Genomic DNA, 27,287 nt, shown 5'->3' with positions numbered 1-27,287 from the left:
GGACGAACGTCAAGATTCAATCTTTGGACTGTTTATGATGCTGCAACAACAGAGGAAGTTATTTAAAGTGTTTCTTGTACATCTTTACCAGGGATGTCAACAATAATGCAGGCCTCTATCTAATTAAGCTAAATGTTTAAACGAAGTTTGATGCTGATTTTGCACCAAAACAACAACAAAAAAAAAACTCAAATCACATCTTACAGTTGGGAATACATCTGACTGATGTTACAGCTCTGTTTATTGTGCATTTGGCCATATTAGCTCTATGGGTCACAATAACTTAACGCTCCGTCTCTAGCAAAAAACTTTTTGTAGAGTTTATCAGAGTAAAACTCTTAAACAGTTTTTTTTTAACCCAAGTCAAGTAAGAAAGCAAACAAACATGTTTAATGCATGAAAAATAAATAAAAAGGGCAGCTAAGTGAGAAATACTTCAGCTTTCGATATTTTCCCAGAGACAGAGCCTGCGTTCAGACAAACAGCTGCTAAAACAAACAAAAACAGCTGTAAGCAGCAACTCAGCGGCTGCCCTGTCACCGACCGCCGCGTTCTCGTCGCTGATCACAGTTCTTTCCGTCCAAACTCTACAAAACAACAGATTTAAAGCCTTTGTATTTTAATTAAAGTCTGTATTCACATGCTTTAAGTGCTGCAGCAGCACGTCAACATTTCATTGCTACAAATTCAAAAAAATGTCAAACATTAACACTGATCCAACTCTCACCTTCGCCAAACAAATAATATTGCACTTTAACATCCTTTCACACCAGCCGCTGCTATTAGCACTCTAGACACACACTTTTATATACCCATACTGGCGTCCTTTTTGCAGTCACACAGGTGTAGTTTATCCTCATACAGAAACATCAGTAAGAAAGTTCTTTAAAAAAGAAAGAAAAACAAAACAACACAAGGGCCTAGAAATAACACTAATATCCAAAAGGAAGTATTCTACTAGTACAAATCTCGGGGGTTCTTTGCAAGTGCTATACAGCAACAACAAAAGGTGTTTGTTTGTTTTTTTTTTTTTTTGTTTGTGTTTTTTTTGTTGTTGTTTTTTTTCCCCCATGAAAATAAAATGCCAACTTGGCTACTGCTCTTCCTCGTTTTCCTGACCGGATCCTTCAGACCGATCGCCCTCCAGGCGATCTACAGGAAGAAGAAGAAAAGAAAAGAAAAATTTGACCCAGGAGAACAAGCGACGCTCCGCGGGTCGTCTGCGATGAGCTTTTACCTGATCTGATGTGATTGAGGGACGCCAACATTCGGAGCATGAAGGAGGCCGGGACAGTGATTGTGTTTCTCGTTTCCTCCAGCATCAGCTCGTTGCGGGTTATGACCTTTTAATGAGGAGATAAAAGTGGTTTTAAATAGACGAGTTTTATTTTCTGAAACTAGTGGCAGGAACATTTAACTTTTTAATAATATTGAATTTTTTTTAGATTTAAGTCTGTAAAGAGAGCTTTCTGGAAGTTCTTGTTATTATTATTATGTTTCGTCTTCTGAAATGAACACGACAGTGTTTAGCTCCAGGAGAGAAGTGTGAACTTTTCAAATGAAAATTGGATGTTAATACAAATAACAGGTTATGCGTTTCAATCTGTCAGGAATTTATTTTTTTGGTTTCCACACTGCTTCACCTTTGGTGTCGTGTAAAGTTGTTTTAGGGCTGGACAACAAATCAATTTGATCAGTTTTACCAATGATCTCCTTGGGTTTCCAAAAGGTCAAAGTGATGTCAGCACGCCCAGGGCGGCCATCTTGTTTGACGAGCATTTTTCTTTGAATTTCGGTAAACTCAACTACAAAAAAGGTCAAGAGTTTTTTCTTATGAAAATAGAGTCAAGATATTACAAGGATAGAGTCGTAGAAGTATGAGAATAGAGATAGAATAATACTAAAATAAAGTCTTAACATAATGTTAGGAGAATGTCATAGTAATTTTATGAAAACAAAGAAAACCAAAATATTTTTTATCCAAGCCAATTTTTAGACATTCTTGTGGTGAAATTGCATCTTTAATCTGCTAATATTATGACTGCATTCTTGTAACTAAAAAAAAAAAAACCCAAATAAAACTGTCACAGAATAAATTCACAGAAGAATTGACTGAAATAAAACCACTGTCTGAAAATATTTCCTGTCATTTATCATTTCTTTTTTTTTTTTTTTTTAGAAAACAGATCAACAAAAGATGACTCGGCGATATTATTTTTAAGCGAAATCGCCCAGCTCTAAGTCGTCGTATATAATTTATTATACCTCCTCAGCAAGGACTCTGTTAAAAGATGCAGACTGCTCCAGTGGTGACCAAATCTTGATGTCATAGTCTATCCCCGAAGAAGCCAAAACTGGAAGAAAAAAAAAAATAAAAAAACAAAGCATAAAAATACTAAATTACACGGCTGCATTCCTTTCGCCTCGTTCTGTGAGCCGACCACCACCCTGACTGGACTCACTGGGGTCGTACGGGTGCGGCTGCAGGCAGTTGACCACGTGGTTGTCGGCTTCCAGCAGCATGAGGTGTTCTGCGGTGTGTCTGTTCCAGATGAAAATGTGTCCGCAGTCCGAGCCGCTCATCACGAAGTTGTTGCCCCAGAAACACGACTCCTTTATCTGGACACGAGGGCGAGAAGCACCTCAAACGTCACACAGACGACTCTGCTAGAGGAAACCTAAACATTGCAGGTGCCTGTAATGTTTAGGTCCTTCTGCTGTGAGACGGATTAGCTTTCGAAAACGGATAAATAACCTTGATTTTCAACATGCGTTGATTGTCTGCGTCGAGATAAAACAAACAGCTTTACCTAATTTTTCCGTTCACCAGGTGTGTTGATCGGTTCGACCGGGCCGATGCTTACCATTGTTCTGGAGTTGCGATGGCCCTTGTAAACCATTTTCACTGACGGTCTCCTGATATTCTGAGTTTCGCTCTCCTCCATCTCTCTTCTCTCCTTTCTCCTGCGAAACAGCTCCTGGATGCGAGCTGCTGCAGAGCGTCTGGCAAGGAAAAGGAAAGAAACCCACAAAATTTAAATAACTCAAAAAAAAAAACATTCGCAAATTCATGATTTGATTTACTCTAGATTTTTACATTTCAACCACTACAGTGCTTAATGGGATCTTTTTGTTTTGTTTTTTGTTTTTTTTTAGTAAAAATCACCTGCATGAAGCATCAAAACATGTAATTCCTTCGAAGTCGTCATGCATACAGACACGATAAATGCAGCCGTGGTGTTTTTTTTATTTACGTCGTTTGTGATCGCATGCAAACACTCCATACTCAGCTCTTTGTATTAATAGCTCCAAACCAAGTCAAAACAAACAAAACAAAGAAAAAAGGTTAAACACTTTGTGGTGTTTGTGGCTTTAGGTGCTGTGCAGCAGATCACGCAGCTCCAGTGTTAGCTTGTTTTTTAGGTTTCCAGAGCGAGCGTGTTACCTGATCATCCTATCTCCTACTGCAGATCCTCTGGAATTAAATCTACATTCGTTTGAAAACAGTGAGTGTGAAAGCACAAAACTCAAATCAGAAAATCTACCCTTAAAAAGTGGAAAGATGATTTTATTTATTTGTTGAATCGGGTGGAGCCTCCTTTATGTACCTCTGCCCCTGCCCTCTGAATCTGGCAGGCGGGATGAGAATGGGATCGTCGTCGCTGTCGTCGGAGTCCTGGTTGCTAGGCGCCGGCTGGCTCCGACCCTCCACGCCCTCCTCCCCGGCAGGCTCCGCCCTCCTGCAGTCGCCTGACGGGTCTTCGGAGCCCTCTGGCTGACTCCTCTCCTGCGGCGGAGACCCCGCACGTTCCCACTCGGCGGGACCCCGAGTCGTGGAGACGCCGAGGGAGCCGGCGCCAGAGGCGTCACGCGGAGACTCTGATGTGGCTGCTGCCAAACCGTGCTGCCCAGAGGACTCGCAGGGAGCTGAGGAGCACAGGAAGTCACACATGGTCCAATTTGTTCTGCAGCAAAATGTGGAATAAATCTGAGGATGTGGAGCCAGCTAAAAGTATTCAGACCCGTCGAGCTTTTTAAGGCGTCGTGTCACGACCTTTGGTGTATTTTACTGGTTTCTGATGTGAGAAACCAACAAACTGCATAATTGTGAAGCAACCAGGAAAACAACCAGTGGTTTTTAGAGTGATGTTTTATTTTTCTCGAGCAATGTCCTTCTTTTTTTATTTCTTTTTTTTTTAAAGTGGCATTCATTTGGCTCTCAGGTTCCTGATTAAATACAACTCTGTGTTTGTTTCGCATAAAATGCCAGGGGAGGCACCGAGGTTTACGGTTGTGACAAACGGTGACAATGCTCGAGTGGCATCAGGACTTTTGCAAGGCACTGAACACTGTGCAGCTACATCCATGATGCTGAAGTTATGTGAATCACCCTGTTCCGATGCCGAACTCTCCGCTGGCAGAGTCTCCTGGCTCTTTGGAGCCACGGCTTCGGACGTTTTGGAGACGCCGCTGCCCATCGAGCTGGACGTGCTGCTGCTCCTGTGGAGAGAAAGTTTAACAATGACCAACTTAAGACGACAACTTGTTTTACCATGAAAAAACCGACGAAAAGTGGTGAAGGATGGAGTTTTGAGACCGAAAGATACACCTTAACCTAACTCCTATGTCCAGAAACAAGTCCGAACTCATTTAATCATTTAATCATTTAATCAAAGATGCAACATCTTTGAGGTTAAAAGAAAAAAAAAGCTGGAATCATCTGGCTTGTTCAAACCCAGAATCAGTTCATTATTGCAAACAGAACAGGTCTAAGAGTCGCATCTTCCAGACGCCTTATGCATCTCTGAAGGTTTCACTGATTTTAGCAACAATCTGTCAAAATAATCAACAATATGTTCCTGCGAAACATTCTGGATTAAAACTACTATGGCTGAATGTTGGGTAAAAAAAAAAACTGCTCCATTATTTATTCACCTACATATTTGGATTTCTTTATGGTTGATAAAGGAAGAAGAAAGCTCTCTATGCTCAACGTCGAAACGGAGACAGACAAGGCAGAAATATTTACAATCATTTAACGAATCCAAAATCTTAGCTTTAGGTCAGGAAAAAAAAAGCCAAAGTGTCAGTGGAGATACTAGCAAATCATGAAGAAGACTTTCAACACTTCCTAATGAGAAACCACAGGTCAGTGCTGCGCTGTTTTTGGCAAATTGATAAATTAAACTGAGCACATGTTTCTCTAAAAACACAATTCCTTCTTTCAATCAGTTACTTACTTTGTCTTTTTCATTTAAAACACCGTCAGGGCATTAATGCTAATCTGATTTTAAACACGAACTAAAGCTCTTTCGGCACATGGATTCCGTTCGTTAATCAAGTGCCCAGCGATTGCCGATGTAGTTTGACGCGACAGAAACCGTTCCTCTGCTCGTCTCTCACCACTCGTCGGTGAAGTCCAGCTTGATGGTGCTGGTGGTGGTTCCCTCTGAGCTGTAGTGCAGGCTGAGGACCGGCTCTGCTGCGCTGGGTCGGGTGCTGGACGGGGTGGGAGTCGGGGTGGGAGTGGGGGTGCTGCTGGTTGCTGCGGTAACCGATTCCTCGGGATTCAAACCCGCAGCCTCTGGTGCTCCTGACGGGAGAAACAAAAAGGAAAGCAACAGCGGGTTGAAGCTCTCACGCTTGCAGAATGAGCAGTAGAGCGCTGGAAATGTGTAGAGAAAAACTATTCTGAAAGGTTTTGAGAGCATAACCCAGAGAAAACGAAACAGAAAGGTTCATCAACTATTGGAGAAGAAGGTTTAAACGGATGAATTTAAGAAGAATAAAGTCTGAAAAACAATCTTACAGCTTACAATGTATGTGCAAAGGTGAAGATTTATTACTAGATTATCTCTTAGTTATTCAAAAATGTTTTAGCTCAGACTGAGTTTGTGCAAAAAGAAACTGGAAACTAACTTTATTTATTTATTTAACATTTCTAAACTGTAGAACTCATCAAAACACATTGTTATTGTCAGCCTATATAAGTGGCACTTCATTAACAGTCAGAGGGCGGCGGCAGTAAAAGCAGCCAAACAAGTAAAAGTCATATTCAGATGTTTATTACAGTCATATAAGACATTTAACAGTCACTGTGCTGGTTAGCTTATTACCAGAAATGATCATTTCTCATGAACTCTGCGCTTAACATCTATTTTTATTTACGGTTGGGGTTTTGGTGACACCTAGTGGCCAACAGAAGTACAGACGAGCCAGTTAAATACATTAATTATGTGTTAGAGGGTCAAATCAAGACAGAAAGTGTAAAGCAGGGGTCCCCAAACTTTTTCCTGTGAGAGCCACATAACTTTTCCCTTCTCTGGTGGGGGCCGGAGTCAGTTTGTAACTGAAAAAGTGTGACGATTGCAGGAGTGCCTAAATGTAAAAAAAAAATATTGTTTTCCAGAAAGCACAATCAAATAACTCTCTCTGGATTCTTCACAGAAAAAAATCCAGGAAATAACACTATTTATGAAATAAATACCATATTTTCCGGACTATAAGCCGCAGATATCTCTGCCGCTCCAGGTTTTCCACAGCGATGCAGCAGCAGCAGGCGGACACTCAAAATTTGAGTCATAACAGGTCAATTGAATATTACATTTATTACGGTTGAAAAAGAAAAAGTTGCCAAGTTTAGATTTATAGTTTCCGAACGGTAACTAACAGAAAAAGTGCTGATCCTTCGTGTCTGCTACTAGCATGTGCTAAATGAAAATAAGCGCTTTCTTCTTCTTCTTTTTCCTCTTCTTCTTCTTCTCCTTTTTCTTCTTCCTTGGATTTCAACAGCAGCTTGCATCCATTATTGTTGCACTATTGCCATCTATTGGATCCTAATATCTATACCTCAAATTCTCATAATGATCCCAGTATTATTTAAAAAAAACAACGAAAAATCTTATTTTTCCCCTCAAATTTATTAAACTGATCAACAACATTCTCAAATTTCAATTCCCTATTAAAACCTAATTCCATTTTAATGGGCACTTTCTTTCTTTTTTTTATTTCCAATTTTGACTTCCAATGATTCACTTCCTACCAGCAACCCTTCCGACCCCACTTAGGGACAAGGGTGTAAAGAAAATGGATGGATGGATGGATGGATGGATGGATGGATGGATGGATGGATGGATGGATGGATGGATGGATGGATGGATGGATGGATGGATGGATGGATGGATTCACTTCCTGCTAAAGAGCCCCCTGGTGGTTGAAGAGAAATCGACATATAAGCCACACTGGGCTATAGGCTGCATGGTTCAAAGCTGAGGAAAAAACTAGCGGCTTATAGTCCAGAAAATACGGTATATGAAAAAAAATCTAAAGTGCTCTCTGGTGGTGTTCAGGGGGCCGGACCAAATGTGGAGGTGGGCCGGATCCGGCCTGCGGGCCGTAGTTTGGGGACCACTGGTATAAAGTAAGGCTGTCAGTTATGCTGAATCAGCAGCAAATATTAGTCTACTACACCTACTAATACATTTGTTTTTATAATAGGTCTGCATCCTTAAATAAAAAAATAATAAAGGAAATACATGTCCATTGTTTAGGTCGTGATAAGACATAAGGCTGGAGCCCAACTATTAACCCTGACAAACTAATTTGCCAAGATACATTTTGAAATGCATCTCTTGCATCTTCTACAGGTTCAAGGAAAAAATCTGCAGTCTGCTACAAAATCCACACATCTAATTCTAGTAATTAAATTCATCTTCTCCTTTTCTGCATGCTACAAGTCATCATGTAGGTGTTGGACAAGAGGATGAATAGAGAAAGAGCTGAAACGAGACAAACAGAACAGAGGCGGTCTGAGACGGAGGGAGAGAGAGAGAGGGAGGGAGACAGAGAGAGAGAGAGGACAGAGGAAGGATGGAGAGACGCACCCTGCTGTTCATCCAGAGTCATGGATCCCAGCTGTTTGTTTACCACAGACGAAGGGGAATCTGGAACACAAACCACACAAACTAAACACTTAACAAGGAGTTCAAAGGCGAACGCTCACACGCTCAAGATGCTTAAGCTTCACAAACTTCATTTGAGTTAAACAGTGGGTACGCAGCTACATGTTGGTGCTGTGGCAGATTTTTTTTTTTTTTACGAAGCACAAAGAGGGAGATGAGCAAACCTGAAAAGAAACAACAAAATCCGAGTCCACATCTGCTTACTGCACAACTCACAAAAAGTATTAATATAACCCTTAAGCTTTTTCACATTGGAATGTCCAACTTTAATTAAGTCCCGGCAAAGACTCTCAACTACATTCAGACGTCACCCTGCACGACTTGTTGGACAGGTGGGAAGGTACGAAGCGCACACACATGCCCGTCGTTCCCCGGCCCATGTAGTTACCTTGGTTAGAAAGGAGGACTTATTGAAGACAAGACCATCAGTTTAATTAGTCCAAGTAATCAGATGTGAAATAGCTGCTTACAGTTTGATTGCCTTCATTTTCCCCCCACATGTATTACTCAACAAGCATAATTTATAATGCAGAGACAGAGTGTATTATTCTGAAAACCACAGGAGAAGAGCAGCTTCGTCACTTAAAATCCAAATAAGCTGTAGCTTAACACACACCAATACATTTGTACATCTTTGAAAAGCAGCAGTGGAGCCTACTGCACAACCAACAAGGATGCAGTAAGTGATTTCTGTATGGTAAGTCAACAACAAAACACTTATCGTTTCCAGCAGCCATTGTATAGCGGACGCGGCAGTAAAGCCAGCTGACCAAATATACTGGTGCTCCACTTGGGTTGCTAGGTGATGAGCTGGGCTTTGCTGGGGTTGCTAGGTAACCGTAAAATCTAACTTAGCAATCGTTTTTTTTTTTTTTTTTTTTTTTTTTTAAATGCCTCATTTTCCAGAGATGAATAATTCGGCGGCTCGCAAAAGTATTTGCACCCCTTGAGCCCTTCCACATTTTGTCACCTTACAGCCACAAACCCCAGAGTATGTTGGCGGGGAAATAAATGTGACTGACTGGGAGGAAAACTTTCAAAAGCAAAATGCAGCACCAGGCGTCCAACAAACGTCCCAATCAGACACGAAACGTTCGTTTGAACTTTGACCTCGGCTGAGCTGTCAGTCCACCGCAAGACAACTCACTACACTGACATATTCAGTGATTTTATTTACAGATGAAATAATTAATCAGATGAATTGATTATTGAAATAAACGTAAACTAATTTAGTAATCGATTAGTCGCTAGATCCAAAAAAAAGAAAAAAAGGAGCACATTCAAGAGGCGTAATTATGCCAAAACTGTACAAAAAATACAAACACTTTGGATTTATGATAAACGAAAACCATTATCTAAAAATATATTCTGTCTAGAACTCCTCAAACGGCATAATTTTTGATTCACTCGATTAAAACTCTTAAAAAAAAAAGGAATCTGGGCACCTTTTGTTGTCCCGTTATTAATCAGTTAATCCAACAAATAATCACCAGTTCTACTGTATTGATTTTAAGAACTGACATCAACTTTAACATGTTGATGTCAGAAATATTTATTATTTTCTTACTTAAAAAGGGAACTGAATCATGTATTTGTACTTTTGATGCATGTATAATATTGTAGAAGTGTCAAAATGAAAAATCTGCAAAATGTTCCCCCCTTTTTTTTTTTTTCAATTAATCAATTAAACGTCAGAATAACAATGAGCTGCAGTCCAAATTTCGTTCAACAAATTTGGTGCTTGAAGTTTCATGTTTGACAGGGACTTTAGTTTCACGTCGAAGTGATCAAACCACAGGGAGGGAAGCCAGAAAAGAAGCCAATCTTCAACGCATCTTCGTCATCAACCGGGGAAACAACCACTTGAACCAAACCAATCAGAGATTCACAACCGCTGGGGCCACTCCAAACAGAGAGTCTGCAGATGAAAACCCAAAGCAACGAGGAAAGGAAGGGAGCGAGAGCGTTAGTGGGTGAGGGGAGCGGAGAAGCTGCTGGCGGTTATGGGATTGTAAAAACGCAAGGTGCATTAGACGGTGGGGGGGGTGAGGGGGTTAGTGCTGGGTTCTAGCAAGACCAGGATTTTCTGGAGCCAAAGTGAGTCTGCAAACAAAACATGTCTGCCACGGTTACATGAAGAAGCTCAGACACAGAACTCGACAGGCGTTGCTGCAGATTTGGAGGGAGGGGTAACCTGTATGGGGTTGCTTCGGAGCAGCAGAGGCGGCGGCGGCGGAGGAGGAGGAGGAGGAGGCAGCAGCGGCTGAGGTAGCCCTTCGCTCAGAGGCTGCAGAGGAAGTGGAAGCGGTCGCTCTCTGACCCAGTCCCGGGGGGTCGGCCAGCCGAAGCAACCTCTGCAAACGCCTACACACTAAACTTATGGGCAGCCGATGAGGACCGTACTCTGACAGAGAGGCAGAGGGGAGACAGGGACAGTGGATGAGCCATTAGGAGGACAGAGAGGGGAGGAGGAGGAGGAGGAGGAGGAGGAGGAGGAGGAGGAGGAGGAGGAGGAGGAGGAGGTGGTGAGGAGCAGAGGGACAAAGAGAGGGACAACAGGATGCTGAAGGAGAAGAAGGTGAAGCTGCTGCTGCTTCTCGAGTGGAGTGGCTCCAAAGCAGACGCTCAAACACACTCACAGATCCATTATCGCACATAATGCATTACAGAAGCTCTCGCACTCCTTTAAACCATTTCAGTTTGTTACATAACCACAAACTATGATGCATTTTACTGGGAACGGCTCATTAGTTAAATTACAAAAAAAAAAAAATAAGTCTGTAAGTGTGGTGAGCGTCTTACTCAGCTCCCCTGAATCAACGCTTTGCAGAACGTCGTCTCGCTCCACAGGCAGAGACATGTATGTCTCTTTTCACATTTAAAATTAACCCCCTACCCCCCCAAAAAAAAGCTCTTAAATGTTAAATAGCTCAAACTTAGTCAGACTGGACAGATCTGGCTACGGATTCTCAACTAGATTTAGGTTTGGACCGGGTTTAGTCTAACCCAGAGGTCTCGGAAAGCTGTGCTGAAGCACAGACTGCTACAGGAGATGAGCCTAAAGTCCTGATCTAAACCATTCAGGTCCCATCAGCTCTGACGAGCTTTTCTTTTTCTGCTGAAGAAGAGCATCACAGTATTCATAGTGGAGATGGTGTATTTCCATCAAACATAAGTAGATTTTCATTTGTTTCCCAAAATGTTCAGCTTCGGTCTCATGCAACTACAGCAGTTTCTCGTTGACATTGGTGCAGCTGTCCAATCGAGATCTCTAAAGTTTCTCCTCTGATTAATACAGCACACCTCAACGCAACTGAATTAATGCAATGCTAGGGAAAGTATGCATATTTTTTACTCACATTTCACAACTATGAACTAATTAATTCATATGTATTGTTCCCTTTATGAAATAAATAAAAATTCAATGACAAATGCAGGACTTTGTTTATATCAATAAACAACCTAATATAACAGTAATATTTTCTATCAATTTTTCTTGGAAGGTTGTGCTTGTTTTCTTTCTTCATCCCCCCCCACACACATTTCCTTTACCACAAAAAAATTCCCAGTAGAGCTTCATCAAAGATCGAATGCTGTTCTTTTTAAGGCGTCGCGTAACATTGAGGTTTAGCTGAACCGAGGGCAAAAACGTCTCTGCGTTGTAAAGGTTCCAGGCGGCTGGTCCCAAAAAAAAAAAAAAAAAAAAATTGCAAATAAAAACACAGTGAGGTTTGTGGCTGTAACAAACTGTGAAACGTTTCAGAGGGTGCGAATATTTCTGCGAGGCTCTATAAACAGAGTATCCCTTCACACTGAACTACAGTGACGCCAGTCGGAGTACAACTAAACTCTCACCTGATAGTGCAGGTTCAGAGGTGGGCGTGGCCGTGGGCGTGGCCGTCCCGGTTGTGTCCCCCTGACTCCTTTGCTCCGAGTCAGGGGAGGAGGTAAGAGGAGAAGAAGACGGGGCCGAGCTCTCTACCGAGGACGAGCCGGAAGTAGGAGGCGCAGTGACGGTTGATGACGACCCTGAGGAGGAAGAGGAAGTGGATTTGGACATCGGGGCTTCGGACGTGGCTGCGGTACTGGAAGGGACCTCCAGGGAGTCTGTCTCCACGGGCCTCTCAGGGGCCCCGGACTCCAGGGTGGAGTCTGCACCCGAGGCGGCAGGAGTGTTTGCCGAGCCCTCGGGCCGGACAGCAGTTCCTGGAAATGAGGCAAACAATTCATATAAACAAGATTAATAACTGAGGAAAACACACTTACTGAATGAAAGTCTAGGCTTCAGACTGAAACGCGTCACAATTTCACAATTTTTGAAATGTTTTTTTTTTTTTATATTGTACAACTATATAAACTAAGAAGGAATTAAAAAGCGAGAGCTCACCTCTGGGCCGAGCCTGAGGTCGGCTTCCTCTGCTGCTCTGAGCTTCGCTGGCCTCTTCAAACCACCGCGACAACATGTCCGACATCCTCTGCATCAGGGACACGTTCGGACTGTGCTCCCCTAAAGCAGGAGAGGAGGGGAATCGTTTCAAAATAACATTTGATTCTGCTCCGAAAATACAGGTACATCACAGAAAATGGTTTTCAGACGGGAAAAGCATTTCTCCAACGGCTACATTGAGGACCAATAGTGTCCCGACATCTGGGGCCCGATCCACCACTACGCCAGGCTCTGCCCCAACTCAGTTCCTGATCTTGACAACGTTGTGTTTGACGGTCCACAGTGAAGCAGGTTTCATGTTGCGGTGGACAAGAAGGTCCCACCAGGAAAGAGATACCGTGTTTTCAAAACTGACACCATTAGCGGCTTTTCCTTTACAAATGTGTGCAAAACTTTTCTGATATTCTGCTTATGTCAAAAAAGAAAAACAAAACAAAACAAAAAAAAACACTATTTTGTAGTAGCAATGTTTCCATTTAATAAGAAATGCAATTAGCGTAATTAAGTGTGTTTACGTGTTGAGTCGTCATGGACGGATATAAATGCTGCCATTATATATATATATATATATATATATATATATGCATATATATATATATATATATATATTTATTTCAGCCACAACACCAGAGAGCAGACGAGAACTCTGTGTTTTATTCAGGTACTGAGGTAATACTTGAGAGCGGCTACTGAAATATGCAGCATTTTGGGGAAATCGTAGTTTGCGATTTCACAGAAGAGCTGTGGAGCAACGACAAAAACACCAAACACGATTTGTACCAGGAGATTGATGGTGACAAAAAGCAGATGATAAAGATGCAACGAGCAAAGTGACTCTTCCATGATTTAATAAATTCAAGGTACTGAGCTAAAAACAATTATATTTCTGACAAAAAAATAAAATAAAATGTTGCCCTGGTTGCTAAAGCACGCTACTCATGCACAACAGCAAATCATTGTTCAGGATCAAGTTATTTGTAGCACATCTTGATGGAAAGCTACACTGGTTGCTCAACTTGTTTGATTATCGTGCTGAATTATTTTATCATGTAAAGTGTCACAACTGTACATTTAATATTTAAGATGCTATGTTATAAATGTCATATTAAATGTGCATAACTGTTGTTTTGCAACAGTTATGCACCCCGGGAAGTGTAGCCGTTGTTAAGGTAATAGCTAATGAGGATCCTAGTGGACAATCTTCTGTGTTTATTGGGGACTGTTGCTCGAGACTCAGAAGAAGAAAGTGCGAAGAAGCTGAATGAAAACATTTGGGCAGGCTTTCGGTGCTCTCTCCCGAAATGCGAGAGGTCTGCTTTAAACGAGGAGCAGAACATCCTGTGATCTTACCATCTCTTTCTCTTTCGCTCTCGGGACGGGCTCGGGGCCCGGTGTCGGACCAGTCCCCCCGCAGCCGGAGCCGCTTCACCGGAGGCTGCCTTAGCTGTGGAAACACGCACGCAGCCAAAGATTAGCGGTTTGTTAGTCAAAGCGCAGTCAAAAATAACTCTGCTGCCAAAGCAAAACACTGCCCATCTCTGTCGGCGTCCTCCTCTCCCACCCCTCTGGCAGCACAACTAAAGCTGCCCCCCCCTTTTTTTTTTTTTTTTCCAGTCCCTCGGATGCTTTGCGGTACCACAGGCCGAGAGCCAGAAATAGAAAATCAAGGTCTTAGTGGGGGGTGGGGGGGGACTTTTGACTGCTTCGCACAGGAAATGTCATCGGGGTCTGGACAGGTGGTGGCGAGAAGCAGCACGGACGGGTCGAGACAGCAGGAGGAAATGAGAAAGAGAAAGACCAGGGACCAAATGAGGTCAGAGGTGGAGGAGAAAGACAGATAAGGGAGGCGTCTGCATCCCCCCCCCCACCTCCCCCCCACCCCCCGTACGCCTCAGCTCAGACTATTTCAGTGGGTTGAGGAACGCCGTCTGCGTCGGTCGCTGTATTTGGAAAGGAATGTGTGAGTGTGTGCACCTCGACACAGCTGAAACCCAGGCACCATGATCAGGCACATTTAGACGAACAACCGCAGCACAGATTTCCTCACCGGTTCTCACAGTTTCATACCAACATCACACAGTGGGAAAGAAATTATCCTTGGTGCTCTTCCAATTCTTCACAGCGAGCTCAAAAAAACAAAACGCGACTCTTTTTTTCCTATAATAAACCCTCCGTACCTGAGCACTAACAAGAGGGACCGACACTCTTCGGTGAGGAAGTTGCTACCAGGGGAAGAAGGTTCAAAGTTGCAAATAGCTGTTTAAATATGAAGAGAGAGGAAGCAAGGAAGTTATTTTAAAAAGCGAAACCATTTTCTGCAGGTTGAGACAAGTTCATTCCAGCTGCGAGAGCGAGCCAGACTTTCAGGAGATAAGTCTGAATAAGTTCCAGCAAGAATGAGGCTTTTGTTTCATCCGTACGCCGTCTGCAAGGGAAAGTGCTACATTTTAAGATGTCGGCAGCCTTTAATCGTACTGCTGTTTTAGTAACCGTGAACTCTTCTCTCAAACAAACCGTCTGACCTGATGAAATTTGAGGAGTCTGAATGGGATAAAATCAACAGAAAAAAAAGTTTTACAGTAACCAAAGACTAGAAATCGATGATGGCATAACTTGAAAGAAGTATGCATACTTGCTCTTGTTGTGTAAAGCCAACAGATGGATAAACAGATGGACCAAAGGGCAGAGCGACGGACGGACAGAAAAAGAGTTTAAATGACTGATTAGAGAATATTATCTGGAATTTTAAATATTTTTTTCCATACTTTGTTTTCATTTTCAATACTTATGCAGAACTTGAAAATACCTAAACTCCATGCTTTTTCAGACTGTGTAGGAACCACGGAGAATCGTTCTATAAAGCCACAAGGTAAAAAGCTTTCCTCACAGAAACAGATGATGCAACAACAAAAAAAAGGAAAATCTCTCTGTAAGAAATGAACACTACATTCAAAAGCTGCTGCGTAAAAGAAGACCAAAAAATGTTCCTAGCATGTTTCCAACAGAGTGTTGAAAAGTGACAAAGGAAACAGGAAAAAAAAAAACAAAACAAAAAAAAACGCTACAAAGCATTGCAGTGCTCACCTCCTCCCTCCTCTCCTCCGACGGGCCCTTGAGCTCCCGGGCCTGGTCATCTTTGGGGTTGAAAAGGTAGATGTAATCCGAGGAGTAGCTGACTAGCACCTCTTGACCGTCCCCGCTGTAGCAGAGAGACGTCACCCTGCACGACTTGTTGGACAGGTGGGAAGGTACGAAGCGCACACACATGCCCGTCGTTCCCCGGCCCATGTAGTTACCTTGGTTAGAAAGGAGGACTTATTGAAGACGAGACCATCAGTTTAATTAGTCCAAGTAATCAGATGTGAAATAGCTGCTTACAGTTTGATTGCCTTCATTTTCCCCCCACATGTATTACTCAACAAGCATAATTTATAATGCAGAGACAGAGTGTATTATTCTGAAAACCACAGGAGAAGAGCAGCTTCGTCACTTAAAATCCAAATAAGCTGTAGCTTAACACACACCAATACATTTGTACATCTTTGAAAAGCAGCAGTGGAGCCTACTGCACAACCAACAAGGATGCAGTAAGTGATTTCTGTATGGTAAGTCAACAACAAAACACTTATCGTTTCCAGCAGCCATTGTATAGCGCACGCAGCAGTAAAGCCAGCTGACCAAATATACTGGTGCTCCACTTGGGTTGCTAGGTGATGAGCTGGGCTTTGCTGGGGTTGCTAGGTAACCGTAAAATCTAACTTAACAATCGGGGTTTTTTTTTTTTTTTTTTTTTAAATGCCTCATTTTCCAGAGACCATAAAATATTAACTTACTGCCACAAAATGGCTGTTTCTGCGTTCAGAAACAGTCGCGACCCAAAATGGAAGCACAAACTGTGAACTTACATAATATGTTACCTTTAAATCTTTCTGAAATCAACATAAACACAAAGAATCGAAGCAGGGACAGTTTACCAGTGGCTCTGGTTCCCAGCATCCGTCTGTCATAGATTCGCACCGAGCTGTCTGAGCAGCCCACAGCCAGGTAGTACGGCACCAGAGGTGAGATGGATATGGAGGTCGCCGCTCTTCGGCAGTTAATCAGAATGTCCTGCGATCAAAGCAAACGTGACAAGTTGAAGCTCAGAACGACATAAACTGGTAATCTGTTCAATATAGCTTAAGATCCAAAATTAAAAAAAAAAAAACAGGGAATTAAAAATATAAATACACATCCAGAGTCTCACTCCCTGCAGAGCCTGCTGCAGGCAGGAAGTGAGACTGGCTTGCAGGTACAGCAGAGAAATAAACCTACACTTAAATGCATTCACTTATAAGTTTTTGTAAGCATAGATGACCAACCTGTGATGATTTTTTTCAGCTGATTTGTTTAAATTGGAACAAGATTTTATAAAACCGGAAGAGCGACCTTATAGTGCTTTAATGGAGCCACAAATACACATTTCTAAAAGTTAAAAAGTTAGACTAATTCACTTTCTTATAACTAAAGCAAAGAAATATGTGGATAAGGGCCGTTTTCTTTTATTTATTTTTTGGTAAAGCTGCACAACATATCAAAGCAGAGCATCAGTGTTTGCAAAATGTGTTATAAAGTAATTGTTGGTTAATATCATAAAGAGAACAGGAGAAAAGTAAACATGCTTGCACAGACTAAATTGCGAATGCTACAATGAAATAATCAGCACGCTAATTTGTGCAAAGCATCACGATGCATACATTTTTTAAAATGTGAAGTGGTTCATTTTCCAAAATTTTAATCTCCAACGTACGAGAGCAGCTCTGCTTTCAGCCTTTCCATATCGTCTCCAGACTGGGATAAAGTATCTAAAAAATATATCAAGGTTGGTAAATGTGATCGTTTCTACATTTCGGAGTCGTTTTTCTGGTAATATGGAACAAAAAGAACGTCAGGTAAACATGGCTGAACGTCTTTTGAAAGGCTGGTCTTCACTACGCTAGCTAATCGAGCTAACGTGACGCTCGGTTGTTTGTCCTCCTTCAGATTAGTCACCGACGGATCTCCTCTCAAAAGGAACAGCAGCAGGGTTAAGCAAGGCAACGACGACGCCACCTGGTAAAACTATTCAAGCAGTTTTAAGGTCACGGGTTCTGATCTGAAGAACGAAACATGAGACAGCAGCCACGCAAAGGCTTCTGCAGCCCAGGCAGCCTGGACCGAAGTCAAGAAAACAGTTTGCCGAAGCGCTTCGGAAAGAAGCAACAGCGCCGCAAGGCTGACCTCCGACACTATGAGGACTTAGTAAACGCTCACTTATTTCTGTAACTTTCTACTGATGTTACTAGAACTAAAACCAGCCCAGTTGTCGGCGTACATCTTTGCAGTCTTCTTTAGTGCAGCTGGTTTTTGTGCGAAGGTCAAACCACCGCACGGTGCCGTCCTCCCCACACGACAGGAATGTGTAGGGATCGTTTGGTACAGTCATAATCTGAGAGGAATAAAATAAACACAGTCAGAGAAGAGGTCATTAAGGTAATGCAGCATTTTATTATCGTTCAGCACCTCGTAAGCCGTGCCGTAGTGGCAGGTGAACTGACACTGCCGGTTGAACTCGGGACTCTTCTCGGTGTGGGTGTAGAAGATGATGCCGTCTCCGGAGCAGGAGATGATTTCCTGATCGTTTGTGTGAGGCATGAACTTGGCACTGAAGATGTTCGCTCGATGGCCGGAGCGGATCGACTTCTTCACCTGAAGATGGGGAAACAACAGTGGACAGTTATGGTGAATTTGTGGTACCTAAAGCTCCTGTTCAGCTTAAACTTTAATTTTTTTTTTTTTTAGATACACACGAAGTGCTTAGTTGTTTCTAAATATTACTTTAGCAATGTTGATTGCATGTTGCAGCCTTTTATTCCAAAAGAGACTGATGTTTACATACGCTGCACAGAGACTTCTTTGTCTGACTGTCTGACATTAAATCAGAGTAAATATTGTCTACTTTAGGGCATTTTGCTAAATAAGATGGAATCATCTAAACTTTTCTCAAATTCAGGAGCTTCTATCCTTTTCCTTAGCACAGTCACGTTCGACGAATTTGAATATTCACTCCGATGAGGCTCGTTTGTCACGTTAAAAGTGCATTTAAAAAATAACCTTTAAACAGGCACTAAACACGCTTTTCCACAGACCCACATTTCTGTATTAAAATTTTTTTTTCATTGGTCTAATATAATATCCTAATCTTAAATATCATGTTTTCATTTGTTGTAAGAGGAAAGTCATCATGATTAGCAGAAATAACGACGATTACAGCTCGCCTCAGCACCAAACGCAAACTATTGGAACGGTAAGGCGAAATATACCAGAAAATCTAACAGTTTTCTTTGATTCTTCAGTGCCGCATCATATTTTAGAATTTAAATATGTTTTTATATTCCTGTTGCAATAACCTGCTCATATAAACTGCATTTTATGAACTCCAACAGCAAAGTAAGTAAGTTGTGTGGAAAGTAGGGAGACGTGGGTTGTGCTGTGGTGGCGCGGGGGTTAAGCACAACCCACATATGGAGGCCTTTGTCCTTGATACAGCTGTCGCAGGTTCGATTCCCAGCCTTGGCGACCTTTGCTGCATGTCTTTCCCCTTCTCTCGTTACCCACTTTCCTGTCAAATTAACTATAGAATAAAGGCCGCTAAAGAAAAAAAATTCTTATTAACAAAAAAAAAAAGTAGGGAGACGTAGCACATCCCTTTTCGAGGTTCAATTTGTCTCCGATTGTTTCCGTAACAGTGGAAAACTTCGCAGGTTACGACCAACCTTCTTGTTGTACGGGTTAGTGATGACCAGAAAGGTGTCGTCTGACCCCGACAGGATGTATTCGCCTGTGTCGTTCCAGGATATTGTGTTGACCTGAGAGGAGATGAAGGAAGAAAGTGTTTAGAGGGCTGACAGGAAAACCAATTGGGAAACTTCATGACCGCGCTCTGGCAAGACGAGACAATACCAAAAACTGTAGACAGAGACTAATAACATTTCTTTATCATCTTAAAGCTCTTTTTGTTTCTCGCTTGTTGTTTGAACCAAATAACCGTCCGCACCCTTGTGTGGACAGCCACAGATATCAAATTTAAATTTTACAAATTGAATTTAGTTAGTATAAAGATCCACAATGACCTTTAAATAAAAACATAGCATGCAAGGAAACACAGCAGCGTCTCAAATCTGACAATTAATTACATTTTTGTGTTTCACAAATGTACAAAAGAGAAGAAAATTTAACTATTTAACACGTCTACTGATTTTGCAGACTAAGCAAACGGATTTCAACGGGGATAGTGAAATATGTGGAAGAAAACACTTAAAATAAGTTAGTCATTTCCTCTTATCTGTATGAAAATCAAAAGACCAACCGTATAAATGATGACACAGCCAAAAATGTTTACACACCCTCTAGTCCACTTTATTAGTCCAAACAGAGATTTATTTTAAACTTTAAAAAAAAGATCATTTTAAGCCAAACAGGACAAAAAAAATAAAAAATTAAAAAATCCGCCCTTTTAAATAAAAGAAAAGATAAAGTTCTACATCAAATTCAGCTTCTACATTTTCACTCAAATCCTAGATTGATGTTTGTGTTTTGCTCATATTTAGCTGAACATCAACAATAATTGAGCAGCGATTTACTCCCAGCAGCAGAAGCAGAACAAAGCATCAAGCTCGGCTTGTTTTCTGTGTGTTTGTGGATCAATATTTCATTACGACCCGCGGCCTCGTTCGGCGCTCCGTCGTGACAGAGCGGCTCGCTGCAATCAGTCAGATCACTCCGGGCTCGGAGCTGCGCTGCAAAACAAACCCACACCTCTGCAGCGGCCAACGCTTCAAACTCGCTAATGAGAAGAGATGAGCCGATTCCAGTGAAAAAATCAAGGGTTTTGTTTATTATGATGGTTTTTTTTAAATTATTTAAAAACACGGCATTGACTATTTTTTCATTGCCCGAGTGTTCACTGGGAATCTCCTGTAAATCAGTTTCTGTCGCTGATTATGAATTAAAATTACTTTGGATGTTTTCTTCCTGTTTTGTTGTGTTTGAGTGTCTTATACCATCATCTGGTTTCCCATTTTCCAGTCCACAAATAATAAAAATAAAAATCCACCTCAAAGTGGAGGAGGAGCTGGTTTTAGCAGAAAAACGTGATTTTTTTGTCAAAACTCTTAATGAAACCTATTTTTACATGTCATTTCTTTCTCTGTGTAGAGCTTTAATTGTCTGATATTTTCATTTCTCCATCAATTTCAAACACGGAGAGGACAAACACTGATTTCTTATTTTACCTGTAAATAGAATCATGTTGCTCGAGGCCAAAAGCACGAGAACATACGACACTGTTCTTTATAAAATGAGAAGAAAATCTGATAATGAAGCAACTCCTGCTAAAAAGGCTCACTGGAAGATGGCGCAGTTTATGGAAGTATCTTTTCTTTGCCAGTAATTAAAGCAGCTACCAAATATTCCTCTCATCCAATAGCTTCTGTTTATAGCAAAGCTGCATAAAGAGTCATTTTGTAAAAAAAAAAAAAAAATCCTAACTAACTTTTGTGTCAGATTTCCGCGCCACATTTAAATGAATATTCCGGTGTTTCCTTGGAAAAAAACTCAAATCTAAAGGAGAGAAAATCCCAGAGCACAAAAGCTTCATTTGGTCCCGTTGCTGAATGCACATCGTCTCGCTCAGCATATGTTCTGACTCAACACATTTAAACGAACAGCAACACCACAGATTGCGACTGCAGACACTCCTATATTTAGACAGACCCGATTTATCAAATAAAAAAGGCTGTGTAAGTAGTAATATGTACTACGCGCGTCCATGACTTCAGTAATCCTGGGTGTTTGTGTGATAAGTGACCAAACGAGAAGCAGATGGCGTGGTTAAAAGAGGGTTAATGACTGGTTTGGCTTCATCTCTGCAATATTAAAGACTTGTGCATTTAATCAGATGGATTAACTGGGACCGTTAATCCATCTGATTAAATGTTTCAGTTAGTCAAAAAGAGAAACCTCTTTAAATAAAAACATATTAATTAACCTTTAAGCTGCATAAAAAAAAGCTATTATATTTTTAAATGTTTTCTTCTTGAATGTTTTTTTTATTAAATAATCCTCTAAAAATGCTGCATGTCGCACTGGAAGGTGAAACTCCCCTCGAGTCTAAACTCTGCTAGGAATTGTCCTTCCATAATCCTCCATATTCCTATAAAATGTGACCAGCCACACTGTCCCTGCAGAAGACAACCCACAGCATGATGCTGCCACCACCATGTTCGTAATGTAGTGTTAATTTCCACCCAGATGCAGTTCTTTGCATATAAGCCAAAAGTTTCCTGTACAACCAAAGAGCCATTTCTGCCCTCAGTCCAGCTGAATAAAAAAAAGAATTAGGGTCGTGAACGTTGCCTCATCTTTTGTCAAAAGACAATCTGAAATAAAAAAATCTGCATATAGGAAATTTGTGGTTGTTTTTAGAGGATAGAAAAACATAAATCACTTACAAAAAGCACTTAGCACTGATGAGAACAAATATAACAAATATTACTGATGCCTGTGTCATTCTGTTGTGAAAATTTAATGCAGGACTTATTCCATGCAAAAAAAAAAAAAAAGACTAATAAAAACTGCTGAAATCTGCATTTGTTATATCTATATCTATATATATCTATATATATATATATAGATATATATATATATCTATATATATATATATATATATATATATAATCTATATTTTTCTGTATTGTTTCAGGCAAAATAAGAGCTACTTGTGGCTCTGGAGCGAATCTGAAAAGAGGGATGAATGCAAATGCAGACCACAGCTTTTAGATTTCTTTAAAAAAAAATGACGGATGAAAATCATCCGTCATTCAGTATTTTGTATTAGACTATCAAATAATAAATACAAGGAAATTTGAGATGCAATGTGGAAAATTTCAAAGACTATGCTCACTTTTAAGACAACGTATATAACCTGAATAAAAAAAAAAAAACAAGCTAAAGGCTAAAAAAAAAAAAAAAAAAAAGAAAAGTTAAAATAAATTTTAAAAAAGGTAGGCAGCTCTGTTGGGTCGTGCGAGTGTTGCTGCGGTGTTTTGGTCGGGCTGAAGTCCTGCCTGATGGCGTCACGAGACGCTGTGTGACTGATCTGTCAGCTTCAGGTTTCCTGCAGGCATCAACCACCTGACCTGCAGCCAGCACTCCGCTCGGGTTTACATACCGACCGAGGGGAAAACAACATGCTGGGCGCTTTTCTTCAGGACAAAATAAACTCATAAAAACGGACTCGGAAACGCAGAACACTTACACAACCATCGTGGACGTTGAGAGTCGCTTCTAGTTTCAGCCTCTGGACAAATTCTCTCCTACCTGCAGAAAAGACAAAAACGCTTTTAAAACCTACTGGCATTCATTCGAGTCTGGAACACTTTGACACATTTGAGGTTTGCAATAAATCAGAGTAGAGTGCACTGGATTATTATTATTATTATTATTATTATTATTATTATTATCTGCAGAAATACTGCTGCTGCAGAACGAGAGCGAGAAAGCAGGAGGAGGACTCGCCGATCTCAGTTCTCGGTTTAAAAGCCGAGTTCTGTAAGGATCCGAGGAAGCCGCCACGTTCCCGAGACGTCGGCTTTGAACTTTGAGTTTAAGCTGCGAAATTCTGCGGCTGCCGTTTGCTCAGGTCGGAAAACTGGACCTGCATCGACGGGCTTAAAACTCAGGAATCCGGGCGACGTGGAGAGGCATGTCACATGTGAAGGTGCTGAAAAACGTTGCCATGTTGGAGACGCCAGACTGTCCAACGGCATTTATTATAATAAAGACTGACAAATTCTGAAATTCACACAAAAATATGTATTTGTTAATAATTTAAAGAAAAGGATTGTATTCTGAGTTAGTTGAGAGTAAAAAGTAAGCATTGTTCAAAAATACTTATTGTTCCTCTAATTGCAAGGATGATATTATGATCAATAATTTTCCTCTTTTCTTTCTTTCTCCATTGTTAACTATTTTCTGTGAGCTTTCGCTTCTCAGCCAGTAAAAACTTACATCTGTCATTCAAGGGAAGTTTCCCTCTAGTACTACCAAAATTTGCTGGACGATAAATAGTCCCTGAAGTTATTGAGATAAACAATAATATTGTTGCTTTGAGATCATTTTCAAGTAGCATGATAGTAACGGCATAATAATGCCAGTATACATTCTCAAACGTCAATAAACTTTAATTTTTGATAAACATTTAACACTGAAACTGGAAGACATTTTAAGTCTCTGTAAACACAACTGCCCTTCGCAAAAGGACCTAGTCGAGACTAATGCACCAAAGGGAAAAAAAAAAAATCAATCATGCAAATGAGAATGATCAACCTCATTTTCATTTATCATGCGGTTAATTGATTTACTTCTTATTTCGACAGACTTGGAGAGTCTCCAAACGCTGAAATGACTGTTGGGATTTTTACTTCTAATATTTTTTCCATCAACTGTTGGTCATATGAGATTAGCCATAAATATCAATACATTTAGAAATATTGATAAATGCTATTACTGTGTGGCATTTAGTGATAGAATTGCACCATTTAATGTCATTGCTGTCCTGGAGAATTTTAATCTACTCTCTTGGTTTTTATTTTATTTTGTTTTTAAGAAAATTCGGTTTATTAACAACAGAGACATGTAGTCACAGACATGCAAGCAATTGTAAAAAAAAACAATAAAAAAATAGACTGAAATTGACTTTTGAATTCTTTTTATCAGGATTTTTATCATTATCACGATATACGCTATAAAATACAGACATTTAAGTCTATATATTTTGGACATATACAGTGAGGCTGAATGGTTCTGGAAATTGCATCCAAAGATACTCCAAATTTAAGTTTTTCCCCCAGTCATTGGCGTAAAAAAAGAAAAATCTTTCTAACTTAGTGGAGGTGAAGAAAATGAGCAAATAAAGCTGCTCATAGAAGCATTTGTTATGAATTTACTCCCTGTCTTATATTAAACAATCCATTTGGTTGAAATCACAATAGGACCAACTCAAATCCCACCGTATTTTCAGCTTCGCAGCTTATCTCCCCGCTTCACCTTCTGATGCGCCGTTCTTAACACTAAATATATCTGATAAGAGGTGTGACCCACGCATCCCTGCATGCGTCCTCGCGTGCACAGACCCGGCTCCGACTTTATCTCGGCTGGGCTAAATACGGCGCTGACTAAACCTCTGAGGCACCAGCTCCGCCTCAACAGGCTCATATCTCCTCACACGGGCCTCCGACTGAACGGTTTGACACAACAAGCCCTGGAGATCGACTGCTTCTCCCAACGGCAGCCATCTTCACCGATTGGTTTATCTGCGCCGTTCAATACCAACCAAAGCACGAGCGCACAAGTGATGCAGTGACGGACTCAAAGAAACTAAAGCTGGAATTTCAATCAAGATTAACCGTGTTTAGCAGCTGACTTTGCATGTTTGAATCCTTCAAGTGGATATGACAGAGGAATACGAGTAAAGACAAATTTCTAACGTTAGATTACCCAAAAAGCTTACCAGGTACGGCTTTAATTCAACGGCAGAAAAATTGTATTTTCAAACCGTTTTTTTTATTTTTTTATTTTACGTGCACAAGAAGCTCTAGAAGAGTCAAAATAGGGATATTAATGAGGACTGATTCGTTTCAACATGCAGCACAGAGAAAATGCCAAAAACTGTTAAACTTCCAATGCAGGCAGACAGAAATGGAAATCTATTAGGTTATCTCCTGTTTATTTTCCCACTTTAAAATTATTTTAAAATGCAGAAGAAACACAGCAAATGGTTACATTTTAAATAATTTTAGACTGCAGATTAAAACAGTTTGACATTTTCTTTAACATAGGAATTGGCTATTCTAAAGCTTTTATCAAAATCTAATAAAGCAATCACACATCAGGTTACAGAAGCATAAAGTTTCAGTCTTTCTGGAAGTCTGGAAGTTTTTCCTGTCTGCATCCTAAATCAAATTAAACAATGTTCTATAAGATTCATTTCACTAATGTAATCTGCCTGCTCCGGTTTCCAGTACTTTCCGATACCATTACTGTATAACTTTCCAAATGACAGTTTAAACAATCTTGAAGACACAATTTACTACCTTAGATTTACCATTAAATTAATTTTATTATTCTCCTTTTTAACAAAACCTAAAAATGGAAATAGATAAGCTGGTTGCTTTATGCTTTGTATATACTTTAACTGAAAAATACATATAATACATGTATTTGAACAATTGTTTAACTAATTTTATTTTTGCTTTACTTTGAACCTTTAAATATTTCCCAGTTCTGCAAAAGTTGCATTTTTGAATGTCTGTGATATCATTTATATTCTTCTCTTGCCCTGCTCATTGTTGTAAATTAAAGGATTTAAATTAGTTATTTTTCTTTTTAGCCGTCAGGAGAACTGAGTAAGGCTGCCCTTCCCCCACCTGTTGCTACAGAAAGAATTTTTAAGATTTTAATTGCTATTTGGAGAGAGAAAAAAGTATTTTTGAAAAATTCATGAAATATTCTCATTATTCTAGTGTAGATTTGGCAAAACAAGCCCAGATTTTTATACTGGTTCTGGATGTTATAGTTGTTTTGCTATTTGTAAGATATGTTTAATATTTGAAGGAGATCTGTAATGGCAATTATACATCAAAACTGCTTAACACACAAACTACATTTTTATGTCATTTTTAATCAACAAATTAAAATGTTTCTACAAATCGTTTTCCACATAATTGGCGATACATTTCTGACACTAAACAAGTTTAAGTTTTGTTAAAACACAAGGACAACTAATTTTCATAATAAAGTCCAACATTTGAGTGCTGAAATGCTCCAGAGATCTGACATAGATGTTTACTTTATGTCTCAAGCAGTTAATTGATCCGTGATCATGAAACTAGATCATCCGAGAGTACTGTGTGACAGGCAACCAATCTGTTGCCTGGCACTTAGATATTGTGTTATGGATTAAATATATACTGTAATCTGAAGTGCTAAATGATCTGGAAATCAGAAAACATCCAGCTTTAACCTCAATAAAGAGGGTAAATTGTTTGGTTAGATAGCAGAATAAGATCCCGGTTAATAAACGGCTTAATTTGATTTGAGGAGCAGCAAAACTCTACAGCTTCCGATTCAGCTAAAAACAAACACATCAACACACGTCCTGTCACATATGTCAGCGTTAGCATAGCGACTTGGTGTTTTTCTTACCTAAATAGCTGGTTCTGATGGAGTTAGGCTCCCCGTATCCAATCAGACGTTTATTAACATCCCAAACCAGGTTCCCAGTGCAGGACATTGCGACCAAGTGGGTTTGTTTTTAGCTGACAATAACATCTAAACTAAGCTAACCCTTCCTCGGACGGCGTCGCCTTTTGTCGGATTTCCATCCACTTCGGTCCCTTTCTGTCGGGACGGTGCTAGCTGGATGTGGCGCTCAGCATCGTCGTGGAGGGAAAGTCGCCCCAGTCCGATCCCCGCCGTCAGTCCCTCAGAGTCCACACGGTCCGTGTCTCTGCTCTACGGAATCCAAACTCTCTGTCTTTCTAGCCTAGCCTGGTTTATTTCTTTCTGCGGATAGCGGTCAGCTGGATCAAAACAACGCGAGAAAGTCCGTGCTTTTGACAAAGAAGGCAGGTGCGTTCGTTCTCATACGCCTGGAAGAAATGGCTGTCGGAGTCTTTGTAAATACAATATCAGAATCAACTACATTGGTCAAGATTGTGTAATTTCTTTTTAATGACGCTCACAGGGTAAAGCTATTATTATTATTATTATTATTATTATTATTATTATTATTATTATTA

The 27,287-nt window shown here is 40.5% G+C and overlaps 1 protein-coding gene across 3 annotated transcripts; it reads right to left on the bottom strand.

Annotated features, from left to right (window-relative positions):
* Window positions 1-206: 206 nt before the first annotated feature.
* On the bottom strand, window positions 207-27,083 carry dcaf6 (ddb1 and cul4 associated factor 6). 3 transcript variants are annotated; one of them, XM_088015896.1, is made up of 21 exons: window positions 26,692-27,083; window positions 22,745-22,806; window positions 19,203-19,295; window positions 17,950-18,135; window positions 17,762-17,875; window positions 16,383-16,518; window positions 15,493-15,704; window positions 13,759-13,852; window positions 12,349-12,468; window positions 11,817-12,167; window positions 10,156-10,365; window positions 7,884-7,943; window positions 5,404-5,593; window positions 4,391-4,500; window positions 3,609-3,927; window positions 3,446-3,487; window positions 2,865-3,003; window positions 2,463-2,619; window positions 2,266-2,354; window positions 1,238-1,343; window positions 207-1,152 (listed from the first exon to the last, which is right to left on the bottom strand). In XM_088015896.1, exons 1-21 carry the CDS (start codon window positions 26,777-26,779, stop codon window positions 1,094-1,096), a joined length of 2,937 nt encoding a protein of 978 aa, XP_087872022.1. In that variant the 5' UTR covers window positions 26,780-27,083; the 3' UTR covers window positions 207-1,093. The 3 variants fall into 3 exon arrangements, with proteins under 3 accessions (XP_087872022.1, XP_087872012.1, XP_087872015.1); XM_088015886.1 differs by lacking the exon at window positions 10,156-10,365 and having other exon boundaries at window positions 26,692-27,082; XM_088015889.1 differs by lacking the exons at window positions 3,446-3,487; window positions 10,156-10,365 and having other exon boundaries at window positions 26,692-27,081.
* Between the last annotated feature and the right edge of the window lie 204 nt (window positions 27,084-27,287).

This window comes from Poecilia mexicana, unplaced genomic scaffold, assembly GCF_051168715.1.
Source record: "Poecilia mexicana isolate PSO_F unplaced genomic scaffold, ASM5116871v1 scaffold_2, whole genome shotgun sequence".
Lineage (NCBI taxonomy): Eukaryota > Metazoa > Chordata > Actinopteri > Cyprinodontiformes > Poeciliidae > Poecilia > Poecilia mexicana.
This window is presented reverse-complemented; position numbering and strand designations above follow the sequence as displayed.

Coding starts and splice junctions, on each gene's coding strand:
- dcaf6 (XM_088015896.1), bottom strand. CDS start 26,779: ATGTCCTGCACTGGGAACCTGGTTTGGGATGTTAATAAACGTCTGATT. Junction 2,355..2,462: donor GCCGCACCCGTACGACCCCA/GTGAGTCCAGTC, acceptor TTTTTCTTCCAG/TTTTGGCTTCTTCGGGGATA. Junction 1,153..1,237: donor CCTCAATCACATCAGATCAG/GTAAAAGCTCAT, acceptor TTCTTCCTGTAG/ATCGCCTGGAGGGCGATCGG.